The sequence below is a fragment of the Conger conger genome, chromosome 13 (genome assembly GCF_963514075.1).
Source record: "Conger conger chromosome 13, fConCon1.1, whole genome shotgun sequence".
Lineage (NCBI taxonomy): Eukaryota > Metazoa > Chordata > Actinopteri > Anguilliformes > Congridae > Conger > Conger conger.
In genome coordinates this window covers 10156446-10171851 of record NC_083772.1, presented here as the reverse complement: position 1 = coordinate 10171851, position 15406 = coordinate 10156446, and the positions used below count along the sequence as shown (strand labels likewise).

Here is a 15406-nt window from a genome sequence, read left to right as displayed (position 1 = left end):
GTATCTTTATTGTTGCAATAGCGACACTTGCTATTTTATACTGGAATATTAAATAAAGACGCAATTAACTATTCCTTACCTTCATTACCTTAATTGCAGAAAAAGTACCATTTGTGGAAGAGTAGAACTGTCAAGGTAGTTAGTGTTAGCATCTAATAATTTAATGACATCCCCATTAATCTAACTGTAAACGTGACAAAGTACAGTACATTACTCAAATCAAACAAGAATAGAATCCACAAATTCAAACATGAATCAATGTAATTCCTCACATTTAATAATTATTTTTCAAATGAATAATACATTTAATAAACTTGAAAGGTAATGTTCCACAAAATATATTAACCATTAATAGTAGACGAAACACCGATTATATTTGAGTTTTTTTGATGAAACAACTGGTATTTGACTGTTAGCTTTATTGCTGCAATACCAACTCATGGGATTTTAAACTGGAATCTTAAATAAAGATGCAATGAACTATTGCTTGCGTCAGATGTCAAAATATCTGCATTCATTTGTGGAAGAGTAGAACTGTAACGATAGTTACTGTTGACAGTTAATAACTTCCTGACATCACCATTAAGCTAACTGAATATGTGACAAAGTACAGTACATTACTCAAACCAAACAAGAATAGAATCCACAAAATCAAACACAAATCAATGTAATTTAACTCCATTTAAAAATGGAATGAAAAAAGAATACATTTAATAAGCTTGAAATTAATTTTGTTTCACAAAATATATTAACCAAGAATTAGTTGACTAAAAAAAGATTATATTAAATCAGCCTATCCTTTTTCACAAACTGTGGAAAATCCGAAGCAGTAAACAGCAGATTTCCAGTTGTACTTAATCATATAATTATTTGACTATTTCAGTTGTGGTTTTTTTTCCTTTGAAAAGTTTTTTTGAGAATTCCTTAACCTCTTCTGTGTTCAGGACATAAATGATTGGGTTCATCATGGGAGGAATGGCATTTGCAAGTGATGTATTGATTATCCTGGCATTTGGATGAAGGGTACGAGCTTCCACAGCAATGTAGGTGCCTATTATTGGAAGATAATATATAGCCACCAGCATTAGGTGTGCAGAACAAGTCTTAATGGCTTTAAATCGCCCTTCCTGTGAAGAGATTTTAAAGAGAGCACCTGCAATAAACACATATGACAGTACAGTCAAAACTAATGGTAAATAAAGGAACAATATTATGCAAGCATATGCCATGATATAATTTGGCAGAATGTCATTGCATGCCAAATGGAAAATGGGTCCATGATCACAGAAGTAGCTTTTTACCACAATGGATTTACAAAATGACAATCTGGTAATTAAACTTGCAGTTAAAATAATGAAAAGTGCAGTAATTCCCCACACCACTGCTAACATCACAGCCATGGCTGGCATTGTGACAATGGCATGGTATCTCAGTGGAAAGCATATTGCCACCAATCTATCATAGGCCAGAATGGTAAGAATGAGAGCCTGCAAAAAGGAAAAGTAAAATACAAAAAACATGTTGGCCAAGCAAGCATCATAAGAGATGTACTGGGAATCAAAAAGAAACATTGCCATTAAATTTGGAATAAGAGAATTGCTTTCCCCCAAGTCAGCTACAGCCAAATTAAAAACGCCCATATACTTTGGGGTGTGAAAACTGCGCTCTGTATATATAACAAATATGACAAAGGAGTTCCCCAACACAGAGACCACAAAAACAAAGCATAGGAAAACATAGTAGTATTTGGCATGTGGTATGTTATGGAAACCATTAATGTAAAAAAATGGGGGATGCACAACAGCTGTATTCAGAGAAAGGGTGGAATTCAAGGAGTTCAGGTCAGATGAGTGATTCATTCTATTTTGCTTGGCTTTTTGTTTTTACTTGTCCTGTAAGTAAAAAAAATTAAAAAAAGAATTATTTATATTTATACAGTTGATTTATTTTTAATTCCTGAAAAAAATTAAGATTACATGGACATATGTAACTGACCATCGAACTGAGCAAATAAAATGGTGAAAATGTAAGGTAATGTCTAACAATAGCAATAGGTTTCTACTTACAATATCTCCCAAATACTTTCCAGTTATAGCATGACATGCTAATGTGCAAAGAAAACTATGCCAAAGAAAGTATACATTGCCTCATTTACTTTCAAACTTCAGATTTTCTTTACGTTTCCCAAAAGTAAAAATCACCACATTCATAAAGAGCATTACTGTACATGTATTTTTCTTGTTGAAATAGGTAATCTTCCAAGTAATACCTTCTTAATGGGGAAAGAATGTGACAAATTTCTCACCACAAACAACTTGGTAGAGAACAAGGGGAAAAAATCCAGTTTGTTCAGCCTGTGCGTATTATAGTACAGGCACATCAACTCTGCATTTATACTTCTTGCTCTGCAGTTTTCTACATGTGACACAGTAATGAACCTGGGGAACCTGGGGCGGCCCGTAGCGTAGTGGTTAGGGTAAATGACCGGGACATGCAAGGTTGGCGGTTCTAATCCCGGTGTAGCCACAATAAGATCCGCACAGCCGTTGGGCCCTTGAGCAAGGCCCTTAACCCTGCATTGCTCCAGGGGAGGATTGTCTCCTGCTTTGTCTAATCAGCTGTACGTCGCTCTGGATAAGAGCGTTTGCCAAATGCCAATAATGTAATGTAATGTAATGTAATGTAACTCATAGACAATAACAACTGTCAATACAATGTCTGGTTATGGCGAAAGCAAGGCTAGTTATCAGAATCGAATTACTTTTTCCTTAATTTCCTTCCTCAAGTGAACAAGTACATTTCAGAATAGTAGAGGAAACAAATAATTTGTGAATAGAAGAAACAGTAGTAATATTAACACTTATTAAATACAAGGCGAATAACCTTTAGCCTAACTCAAACCTAAGATGTTTTGTTTCAGAAAGACATTACACACAAAATTAAGCAATGCCTTTATTCACTGGCTATTAGAAAAAAGGGTTTGTGATTAGTTGGCAGTTAATATCAAACAGCAGCTAAATAGCAAAAAATAAATATTTATCAAAAATAACAAGAATAAGTGAAATGTAGCCAAAAGCCACAATGAGCAGATTTCAAGCCTTTAACCCCTTCCCCGCCAATTATTTTGGGAAAAAACCTGTCATTTTCAGACTATTTTTTAAAATTATATTTAATATAGTATTTTTTATGCTGATTATGAAAAATAACTTGTATTTCTTTTTTTTCCCATTTTTGGGGTTGAAATGTTATTTTTGAACTTTAGACTTTATTAAGGGATTGTCCAATGAGTGTAGTCAAAGAACAACCAATGTTCATATACAGTTAATCCAGTCAAAAACCAAAGTTCAGTACAGAGGGAGAAGGCAGTCTCGAAATCGGTAAACCATGCAAAAAATCCAGTAACCAGGAAGGCTGTCAGCAAGGCAGTAGTGCAGACGGATGGTAGGCAGGCTCGGATTCGAAGACGGTGCAAGAGTCAAGACCGAAGTCCGCTCCGCGGGGCAAAAGTACAAGGACAACAGGCAAGAGTTTGTGGTACAGGCAGGCAACGGTCAACAAAACAGATGTCAATAACGATGATCAATCAACAGGCTTGGATCTTAAAAGGTAATCAATGGCTTGGAAAACCGCTCGAAAGTGCACTGACAAACAGGAGGCAACAATTTTGTGAAGACCTGACATGAACACTGAGCTTACATGCAGATGTAGGCAGGTGCAGACAATTAGCTTGAGAGCAGCATGTGAATGGAAATCAGGTGTAGAGGACTGACATGTTAACAAGATAATTAGTAATCATTAGTAATAAATTTATCCTGACCTAGCATCAGTAAATTAGTAAATGGCATGCACGAGAAACGTAAGGTAAACATAAACACATGGTTAAAATGTTAGTATTACCCAATCCTGATCTCACGTGAGTAGATTAGTAAGTACACATGGGAAAATGAAACCATTTGGGAAGCATGAGCGACAACAAAGCAGAGAGAGAAAGTATGAGTGCAAGGTTTGCGGAAAGACACAAAAAAGTGTATGCTAAATAATGAACAGGAAAACAAAACATGAATCAAACCATGACAAAACAAGAAACAGACTGTGACAAGAATAAACTATATAATGTGACATGACAAGACTAAAAAAATAATCGTAACAAGAACTAAACATGAAACGTAACATGACCTGACAATGAAACGAAACAAGAAATTAAACATAAAAACGTGACAAGACTAGACTACCAAAATACGTCACATGACAATAAGATAACTAAGAAAATAACCAAACATGAAACAGACTATCACACCTGACATTCTCCCATTTGCCATCTGTGGCACAGCCCTGGACTGGATTGAGTCCTACCTCTCTGGTCACTCCTTCCAGGTTGCCTGGGCTGGTACAGTATCGACACCTCGGCCCCTTGCCACAGGAGTTCCCCAGGGCTCAGTCCTCTCTTTACACTCATTCCCTTGGCCCTGTTATCACTGCACATGGTCTATGCTACCACTGCTATGCGGACGATACCCAACTCTTCATCTCAGTCCCACCATCTGATACACAGGTTTCAGCCCGTATCTCTGCTTGCCTGAGTGACATCCAGAGCTGGATGGACAACCACCATCTAAAGCTCAGACAGAAATTATATTCATACCTGCCATTACCTCTCCCCATCTGGATCTCTCCATTTCCCAAGGGGATACCACACTTACACCATCACCCAGTGCAAGGAACCTCGGCGTGGTGATGGACAGCAGACTGTCCCTCTCCAAGAACATTGCGGTGGTGACCCGGTCATGCAGGTTCTTCCTATACATACGGAGAAGCCGCCCCTTTCTCACCCCCTACTCGACCCAGCTCCTGGTCCAAGCGATGGTTCTGTCCCGCCTGGACTACTGCAATTCCCTCTTGGCTGGCCTCCCAGCGTCCGCCATCAGACCCCTCCAACTTATCCAGAATGCAGCAGCTCATCTAGTCTTCAACCTTCCCAAATACTCACGTCACCCCCCTGCTTACTTCCCTCCACTCGATGCCTGTCATGGCTCGCATCAAATTCAAAACATTGGTGCTAGCCTTCCAAGCAGTTAAGGGGTCTTCCCCAGCTTACCTCCCCGTTGAGGTCAGAACTGTAGAATCTCTTCCAATCTTCAAGTGCAAACTGAAGACGCACCTCTTCAGGCAGCACCTCTCCCCGTCCCTCCCTACCTCCCTGTGAACCTTAATTGTTGTCTTTCTGTGATGTACTTTTTTGTGTATCAGTATTTTTAGTTTGGCTAGGTAAGCAGTGTTTGGCTAGTTAAGGGGTTTGGTCATACTTTTGCATTTGTTTATTTGTTTGAAAAAAAATAAAAATCAAATAGGCCCTGGTCCTTATCTTTGTCATGCAGTAGCAGTCATGCAGGTAGCAGATAAGAGCGTCTGCCAAATACCATTAATGTAATGTAATGGCATGACAAACATAAAACGTGACATAAGCAAGATCATTTCATGAAGGAGTTTAAGGTTTTAAGGATTTCAGTGTGATGATAATGGCAGAGGAAGGGGTTTTAAAGGCTATTTAAAGCTTGAATGTCAATTTTGTGCTTCATTATTATCTGTGAATTTTATTGCAATGGGTCCATGATGCTATCAACCTGATTATTTTCAATGAACCATTTTATGAAACTCCCAGCCATACAAATGAGAGAAGAATATTGACTGCTTAAATAACATTTGTTTTGTGACATATGAAGACAATGACTGTTTTGTTTTCATCATCCAGATAGTATTGATTTTGAGTCTTTCAAGGGACATTTAGTTGGGATATTCTTCTTAATTTGCTCTCTTATCTTCTTCAGATTGATTGCACCCTCCATAGTCAGTTTTCTGCACCAGCAAACAATTGCTAATGTTGATACGCTGTTCACCACACTGTTATAGGAAACATAGGAATACAATAAAACCCAAGGAATTCATCTTTCTTAGGAAACAGAATCTAGGCATAGCTTTTGTAACTTCAATCAAATTTCAATTCCTGTCAGGTTCCAGAACATTAGACCCAGTAGTGAGACCACAGAAGTGAGTTCAAAGTCTTTATTATCTGGTTGGCAGAGTATACAGGCTAGCAAACAGAATCAGCAGAGAATAGGCAGTTTGTTCACAAGGATAAATCAAAAGGCGGAAGTCTTAGACAAAAAAAAATCTAAATAATGCTGGAGAGTATAGTCGGGACACATGACAATCTGCCAACGAAAGACAGACCAACCTGGAATGCTATTTACGGAAAATGGTATGGTATCGACATTAATGTACCATGAAGTGCATTGTACCAAGGGTGACCTTTCGCTAGTTAGCTAGGTTTCATTGTGTAAAAAATGATTACTAATGAGGGAAGTCTAATAAACTACCAGAAAGGCCAAATATGATGAAATCACAGTTGGATAGAACAGTGGTATATACTGTATTTTCATTTTACGTTTTGCCTCTCAGCAAAAATTAGGCCGGCTGGGAAATAATACCTGTGAGGTGCCCACTGTAGGAGGCAGCCAAGTTGCATTTCAGCCTGTAACAGGTGAAGCAGTCATTTGTATTCAAGATCACCCATAATCCATAGTGGTTTACAGTTTGTATGTGCACAACCGCCACCAGGTGGAAAATCTGAGCATGCAGCTGTTGTGAACTGTGATGGAGCATTGCATGTGATCAGCCATTTCATCTTCTCAAATCACAAGTTGATTTAGATTTTCTCTCTCATAACGGATATCCTGACCTCTGTGACATAGTTCAGAAGCCGTGTTAGATGTCCGAAACCCATTGTGACAACATTATGAAGTCAACGTTCTTGTGAAGAATATTTGTGATTGTACGTGTTTGGGCCAGTTCTGGAGTGTATATTTTTGCTCTGAATTTGGTATTAAGACATTCAGATCATTGTTCTACAAAATTAAGATGAATATATATTTTATAAAAATTTACATTTTTAACAAAACATTGATCATTTACTTGGATCACTCATGTGTCAAACACAATTCTCCGGCTCAGGCGTGAAGCTCTTAATTGAGAGCTTCTAATGATTGGTTTGGTCCAAGGGGACATCCTTCTCTAGTAATTACACCAATGAGAGTTACGCCATACATATGGCTGTAAATGCATTCAAATGAAAGGTGACAGTCTACACTTTAACCTCATAATCATGCTTTAAGTATGGCTGGAGTACAGAGCCAAAGGGACAGAAATTGTACCGCTGTCCAAATACTTATGAACTGCACTGTATATGAGGATTAGCCCACATTAACATGGAATATACTGCAGAAATTATTATATTTCCAAATAAAAAAAAACTGCTGCCTCTTTCTGAAACATTTCATTGCTAGTTTATCCTCCATTTCAACAAACAAATCCCTCCAGCAAGTAGTGATAATTAGATTCACCAGTGATTTCAAACTCAGCTTGCTCCCAGGGCATTAGTGTCCAACTGAGCTATTAATTTAATAATGAGCTTTTAATTGAGTAATGGCTTGCCGTAATGCTCTCAAGGGATAGAGCAGAGCAGTAGGGAATGTGTTGATAAATGTAAAAAAACACACGTTTGTGTTTCCTCATCCTATGCTTATGATTAAATATGTGGACGCAAACATTATGGCTGCAGCTGATTCAGTTTGCATTTGTTGTGTTTCATGGTCTTGATCATGGTCTTTTGAGTCCTCACCAACACTGGAGATGTTAAACACATAAAAAAATAAACTGAAAACTTCTCATATGTTGCTTTTTGGTCCTGAGAGTTCATGCCATGAATGACATCACAAGTATCAATCACAAAATTATTTTTTTTTTATTTTCTTGTAGTGTGAATTTGAGAAAGTGGCAATATAATTTATCAGGCAAACTTGCTCATAGTCCAGGCAGTGTCACTTGAGATTGAGTAGCTTGCTCTATTTTGATCATAGGAATGCCCTCCCTATCCCTGCTCTCCCCTCCAGAAACAGGAAAGGAAGCATCCTTGGGGCAATTATAAGTCATTAAAAGAGGGTGTTAGCTCTTAAAACCACTGGAATTAGAACATAAATATATTTTGTTCAATCCTCACTGTCCTAAAGTACAGTGATGCAGTATAGTGAACAGAAGTCCAGTGCCCTGTCCCCTGTGTCCAGGGTGCGAAACATTTTGACTGGTGGATGCCCAAATATTTACCGAACACAGCTCTATAATATACATCATGGCAAAAAAATTAAGATACATTCCAGAAAAACACGCATGCTCTGATGAAACAATATTTATTATATGCTCTTGCCCTCAAAATGATACAAGTTAATCTTGGATCTGTCTGCAAGTATAGAACGCATGTCTTTGTCCTAAACATGACGGAAGGCACTTACAGTATAATCAGTCTGTCCCTCATGGTCTGTCCCAAACACTGTGCAGTATATCATCATCAATATCATAATCATCTAATGTATAATTCTCATTATTATAATGTACTGTATGTATGTAATATATATTATGTGTTATTTTACATATAAGCTCTTGTTGTTTTTAAAGGCCATGAGAATAATTTCAGCGTTTTATGGAGCAGGTTTCTCTGGAAAAAAGTTGCCCTACAGTTCGCATCCTGAAATGTCTACTGACATAAGGTCAAGTGACGTAACATCTGTGTTGATACAGGGACACTGTTGTGTGTCACAGCTGAAAGACACGGGGCACTCATTAGGCGATTGAAGCCTCCCTTGTCTGCAGTTCAGGTGTTAGATTCCTAATTGAGTGTACCTAATGATGTTGACAGTTTCACATAGGGCTCTGAGGAGAGGGAGGGAGTAACTACACCATTGAGAATACCTGTCAGCTCAGGCCGGCAAACATACAGCATATGACAGTTAGAACTTTGAATGCATTTCCTCTCGTGCCTTGTAATTTCTTTGAAACACTTTTAAGCTGGGGAAATATAGCTACTTGAACCTATGCTTCAACGACACTGATGTTTCAAATAGTACTGACTGGCTGGCTAAAAATTAATGGAAAACTGAAATAAAATGACTGATGTACACCATTATGATTATTATGCATATGCAGATGAGGTTTTTTGTGTGTGGTTCAAGTTATGGTATATGTTATGGTTATGGTAATTGTTTGGGACTACTGTATATCTTGGGTTCAGGTTTTACAATATATCTTGGTAAAAACACAGTAATGACACAATTTTTGTCCAGTCCAGTGCTTCGAGCACATCAGAGAACCTACACAGCTACACACCTACACTGCTAAGCTGCTAAAATGGGCTCTAGTGTGTTTCCTAAGAACCTGGCGTTGTTTGGCCCAATGTGCAGCGGAGGGTAGCAGTATTACACCGCTACTACAAACTTCCCTGCAGCAAACAAAATAGTATTTTTATATCATTTCAGCAGGCAGCACGGATGGTGCAGTGGGTAGCATTGCCGCCTCACAGCAAGGAGGTCCTGGGTTCAAATCCCCGTCGGCCGGGGCCTCTCTGTGTGGGGTTTGCATGTTCTCCCCGTGCCTGCGTGGGTTTCCTCCGGGTACTCCGGTTTCCTCCCACAGTCCAAAGACATGCATGTTAGGCTGATTGGAGAGTCTAAATTGCCCGTAGGTATGAGTGTGTGAGTGAATGGTGTGTGTGTGCCCTGCGATGGACTGGCGACCTGTCCAGGGTGTATTCCTGCCTTTCGCCCAATGTATGCTGGGATAGGCTCCAGCCCCCCTGCGACCCTGTTCAGGATAAGCGGGTTCAGATAATGGATGGATGGATGGATATCATTTCAGACTTTGGTGATTCAGAGGTGGACAGGCTCACAAATCACTTCAAGCCGATATTGACTTCCGGAGTTGACCGCGACCTGTCCTGATCCAAGACCAGTGGACCATCATCAAGTCCTCCCTCTACGAGGAACCAAAGACCCTGGTAAAGGTCACCTGGCCTGAAGTCAAGAGGATGCTCAAGGGGACATGCATCAAAACTGTAAACATAAATATTCTTTTGTAAATAAAGTCTAAAGTCAAGATTTTATCCTTTTTAACAAAAGCAATTACTAACATTGTGACAACCAACCTGTTCCTGTGCCCCTCACCTTCAGTTCACTTCAGGCCCTGGGAATAACACTTATGCTTATTCATTTGTAGACCAGAGACTGTTGTCAGACCAGAAAACAAGCTTAAAGCTAAATGAAACCAGATCTCAATCTTGTACTGTTCATGTTATAGTCGAGGTATGCGTATTGTCTACTATGTGACACAGTTAGTATGAGCAATAATATCCATAAGCATTGAAAACTGTGAATTACATCAGTTGAATCATTTAACTCCAAATGAGAAATCAAACATCAAATTGATACCAAGAAAATCTGTTCTTTTTTTAAAATCCTTGGAAATCTCTTGGAACTGGAATGAATGCTACAGTCAATGTTCATAGGTAGGTATCAGAATTAATCATTGTGGCTGGAAATCACCTTTCCTAATAGAAAGTGGACTTTCCATCAGCAACCACATCCTGACAAATGCATACAGAGCTGTGGTCCTTTTTGGGTTCAGAACCAATGGTGGCATTGCTGACCACCTTCCATTACAGTCAGCCTATACTAAATAATGTGTATATCTGTAATGGCCCATGTCCAATCAGCAACAACAATGATGTCTTTTATTAGTACCAATGCTTACTGTTTTAAGAGAAAAGGAAAAGTTGTAAGTAACCCTGAATTAGTTTTACCAGCTTCATGAATTACCTCATGATGGAGCTAGTTTCCATTGTCAGATATTATTATTAACAAGCAGTCTTAGATAGTATGTACAGTGTGGGGGTGTTAAACTCATAATCCCACAGGTCTGTGTCATGATATTCTTTTTTTGTCCATTGTCCAAGAATAGAACTGGGCCTTCTTTTCCCCAATGTAAGAGAACCTGGTTATAAATGTACATCCACATTGATCTGATCTTCATTTGAAGGCTGTGCCATGTGAGTAAGTAAGAAAGCTTTCTGATTTTAAGAAATGTTGGAATTTTAAGACAAGGGTAAATGTAAATGAGTGAAATTTCCAGAATATAAGAATACTGCTTCAGTTGAGGCAACAGCATGAATGACACTTTTTTCATGTGAGGGGCAGAGAAAGCATTCTCATTTTCTCAGACTGAAGAAACAGACGTGACTTTCAGTATGTATTGTACAGCATTTGAAGAAAGGTTTTGATCTTATTATTGTGCATAATGCTTTGCCTTTGTAATCTGAATTATAATGTTTTGTATTTTGTATGCATATTGCATTTCTATATACTGTATATTGTGTGTGTGTATATATGCTGTATAAAGAAAAGTCTTAGGCAACCTACATTTTTTGTCCACAAATTTGGTCTTTTATATTTCTCTGCGTTAGTGTGTCAGTAGAAATTGGCAAATTTTATATTTCCAAGCATTAATTGTAAGATTTAGTATTTCATTAAATAAGGTAAAGTAACATTTTAAGAGCAGTTTTTTGATTTAAAAAAATTACCTGGAGAGTTAAAAGAAAGTAAGACAAAGTGCCAAAGTCTGTATATCTCCTGTTGACACCGTTTTATTATGTGTCTGACATCATTGGAAAGCCTGTTCATTCCCCTTTACAATGATGTCCCATGTGTAAGGATCATGCATTTGTGGGATGAGCAGCACAGCTGATTATGTGGGTGGGGTCCCAAGTGAAATGTGCCAAATATCCCTGCCAATGTCAAACAGTGTATTCTCCTGTTGGTAATGACTGCATTGTTTTGAGGTGTTTGGTGGATTGGATGATTGAACTCTCTCTCAGTAACAAGGAACAAATAAGACATATTACTAATTTTATGCTTTATTCTCTGAACAAAAAGTCAAGAGCATCAGTAGTGAGTGGAAGAACCATACGCAGCCACAACAGCCTGGCAGCCGTGACATGGGTTAATATCCAGTCTCACAAACAGAGCTGTTCAAAACACATCCAACCACCCAAACAACTGAAAAAAATAGAGTCAATACTAACAGGAGCATACACTGTTTGGCATTTTATGTTCATGTACGCTGACCCAGTTGTCCTCTTTTTGCCGCCCTCACTTTACTCTATTGGATAATTTACTGTACTCTGTTTTCAGAAATTGAGGGCTTGCCACTTTCGGCAGTCCTTCAGGCTGGCTGCTGCAACCGTCAGCGTGCTAAATGTCATCTATTGCCTGTCAGTGATAAAGTTGCTGAACATTATGGGCTCTTGTGATTCTCGTCTCTGTTTAATAACGTAATGTTCAATTAGCCCAATGCGTGTCTCCATGTTAAAGGTACAATAGGTAATTTCGGACTCCTAACAAAGCAGCAACAAATACCCTCAACCCACAACACTAACTTCCCACAGTCTATGAATATAACACGAAATATAAAGCGTTATTATGCAGTTCAGTGTCCTCATGCAATGTTTTGGAAACCTGAGAGTGACAAATGCAACAGAGCCTGCCATCTTTTCGTAGTGTCCTCGTAAGAAAATGTTCGCCGAACAGGTGACTTTATGAAATGTGGACTTTAGTGTGCTACACAACTATTTATACTTTTTTATCTTTTTGAGTTTTCACTTTAGCTAATCAATTATATTATGGGCAAGAACGTATTTAGCTATGTAACTAGATGGCTATATAACTACGATATGATAGTCTACCATAAAGAATGCAACTTACAGTTTGAGACAAATTAAAGTTTAGCTAAAACCGCATGATTCAACACATAAACAGATAGAACGCGTAAGTGCCCAAATTGCACATCAGGCGATCACTGAAACTATACTGAAACTGTATACCGATTGGTTAGTATCCAAGGGAAGAATACATATCTAGTTATAAAACGATATGTATTATAACTAGATATGTAGTCTTCGCTTGGATAATAAGCAATAGTATACAGAGTTTCAATGATCGCTTGTCTGGAGTGCAATTTGGGCCATGATCCACGAACAATCAGAATAAGCCCCCACGCCAGTGGCAGAGGCAATTCGAACCAATTTTCAACAAATGAACTTGTATTATTGTACAGCTGTACAAGGTTTTGGTACAGAGTGACAGCCTGTCAACTGTATATTTTGAAACCAGAATTTAAAGACTATAAGCACATGCAAAGGGTGAGTCAACATGTCAGTGAGCCATTTTCAACGATAGGAAGGGATGGTCTTGTAACAATGTTTTAACAAAAATCTTACCTATTATACCTTTAAGTCTCAATTTATGGTCGAAATGTAGAATTTTGAGGTCTAATTCAAATGTAATAAAATGTACAGTTATGAAATGAGGAAAAGCATGTATATTTCTGAATTACCCACAAAATTAGTGGTCTTTTGTTGAGACTTTTACATTATTTTCATAACACAGAAATGGCAAAACACCATATGAGTGAGATATTGAGGTTCAAAGTGCCAACCAATGCAAATATAATATACTGTATATCCATGTATATCTGGGGTGAGAAAATCCTAGGTACTTACAGTATTTCTATCTTTTCAGATGCTTTGAACTCCAAAGGAGCCATCAAACATGTCACCAGGAAATGCCACAACCAAAGTAATAACAGAATTTATCATAGGTGGACTTGACAAGGTTGGGAATCCGGTGGCCATTGGGATAGTGATACTGGTGGTTTATACCATGGTCATGGTTGCCAACACCGCAAACATATGCTTCATTGCACTGGATAAGCGTCTGCACAAGCCAATGTACCTGCTAATCTGCAACCTGGCTGTCGTGGACATGCTTCATAGCAGTAGCTGCAGCCCCACCATGATTGGGCTGCTGTTAGCGGGCGCTAGAACCATCGCCTACGCTCCATGCTTCATTCAAATGTTTGCGTTCCACCTGGCCGGAGTTATGGAAATGTTTGCCATCGCTGGGATGGCTTTCGACCGCCTAGTGGCTATATCCAGCCCTTTGAGGTATCACAGTATTCTGACAAACATGCGTACACTGCTGATGGCGTTTTCCCTCTGGATGTTGGCCTGCGTGTTTGTGGCCATTTTACCTGGGACTGTCATACCTCTCCCTTACTGCAGGTCGACAATACAGTACGCCTTCTGCGACTACCCAGGCTTAGTCAGAGCCACTTGCGTCGATCCCAATTACTATTTCTTCATGATTACCATCATAACGTTCCTTTTGTTGTTTTCTACATTTGCCTTTATTTTATTTTCCTATACAAGAATCATGATTGCCATCTTTAAAATGTCTTCCAAGACTGACAGGAAAAAAATGTACAGCACGTGCTTCAGTCATTTGATTGTTGTTATTTGCTTTTATTTTCCACTATTTGTACAAGTAGTTCTAACCAGACTAGGAGTAGTACTTACTAAGGAGGAGCGCCATGGGTTATTGATAGGAGCGATTCTAGGTCCCTGTCTTATTAATCCCATTGTGTACTGTTTTCGTACTGAGGAAATAAAAAATAAAATCTTTAGAATATTTACAAAAATTAAACTGAGTGATTAAACAGCATGGCAGACATTTGGTGGCTGTTCTCTGTGTCTTTACTATTCAATACACATTACTGTAAGTAAAAGCTTGAAAGACTATTAATATTACATCTAATTAAGGCTCAATGTTTTCTGTAACCTCTCACTAATCTCCTGGGTAAAACTTTCTGTTTGCTGTTTGATTTTTGATGTTTATGTTTGATTTGTTTATATGTGTAGAGAATGGTACACCTCTGTTGTGTTGAAGATCTAAAAAAAGGATCAACACTTATTTTCTTAACTGTATTCACCCTCATAAAAGAATCACATTGAAAAACACTATTCAAAAACCACATTTGAACACCTAACAGGTGAGGAGTACGCATATGAACGATAAAAATAATCCCACTTATAACATGTGAGCAGGAAAAGGTAACCTATGCTATTTCCAGTCACATGTTTTGTGTTTTTGGCAGTTAACATTGAGGCCCATATTTTTTGGCAGAGTCATTGGTGAGGTGTGGTGCCCTGGGTGGGGCTTTTACATGTTGGCATTTTTGTAAAGGTGAAGTGAAGGCCATGCACATCATGTACGCATTTCCTTCAGTCAGAATTTCAATAAAACATTGCCTAAACATTTATTATCGGCCAGTTTTGATTCCCCATTAAACCCATAGCTCAGTAGTTTAAACAAATTATGCTGTAACTAAGATACAACAGTATCTTGTTTTAATAAACAAAATAAAATGACGTGTCCCAGACAATCAGCATGATTCGCTTCATCTGTGAGTGGTCATAATGTCATCTATGTATCATGTTGTTTTTCCAATGCAGTCTTCATGCTACAATTGACCTCATCCAGATAAATACACATTGTGTTTTCAGGCTAGGTATGGAATGGGCACTGCACGATTGTTGCTATAGCATTGTGCATTGTCAAGGAATAACTGCATGCAATACAGTGTGCAGGCATTCCTTTTTTCTACATTATCTTACTAATTGTTACATTACATT

General features: G+C 38.4%; 2 protein-coding genes across 2 annotated transcripts; one reads left to right on the top strand and one right to left on the bottom strand.

Moving 5' to 3' along the window:
* Positions 1-866: 866 nt before the first annotated feature.
* LOC133108306 (olfactory receptor 51E2-like) lies at positions 867-10720 on the bottom strand. Its single transcript, XM_061217777.1, has 3 exons — positions 10698-10720; positions 7253-7272; positions 867-1804 (listed from the first exon to the last, which is right to left on the bottom strand). The coding sequence occupies exons 1-3, from the start codon at positions 10718-10720 to the stop codon at positions 867-869; spliced, it is 981 nt and encodes a 326-aa protein (XP_061073761.1).
* A 2764-nt stretch (positions 10721-13484) lies between these two features.
* On the top strand, positions 13485-14429 carry LOC133107234 (olfactory receptor 1M1-like). Its single transcript, XM_061216192.1, has one exon. The coding sequence runs from the start codon at positions 13485-13487 to the stop codon at positions 14427-14429; it is 945 nt and encodes a 314-aa protein (XP_061072176.1).
* The last annotated feature ends 977 nt before the right edge of the window (positions 14430-15406 follow it).

Coding starts and splice junctions, on each gene's coding strand:
- LOC133108306 (XM_061217777.1), bottom strand. CDS start 10,720: ATGGAAACTAGCTCCATCATGAG. Junction 7,273..10,697: donor GAAACTAGCTCCATCATGAG/GTAATTCATGAA, acceptor TAATTTCTGCAG/TATATTCCATGTTAATGTGG. Junction 1,805..7,252: donor TATATTCCATGTTAATGTGG/GCTAATCCTCAT, acceptor CTCTGAATACAG/CTGTTGTGCATCCCCCATTT.
- LOC133107234 (XM_061216192.1), top strand. CDS start 13,485: ATGTCACCAGGAAATGCCACAACCAAAGTAATAACAGAATTTATCATA.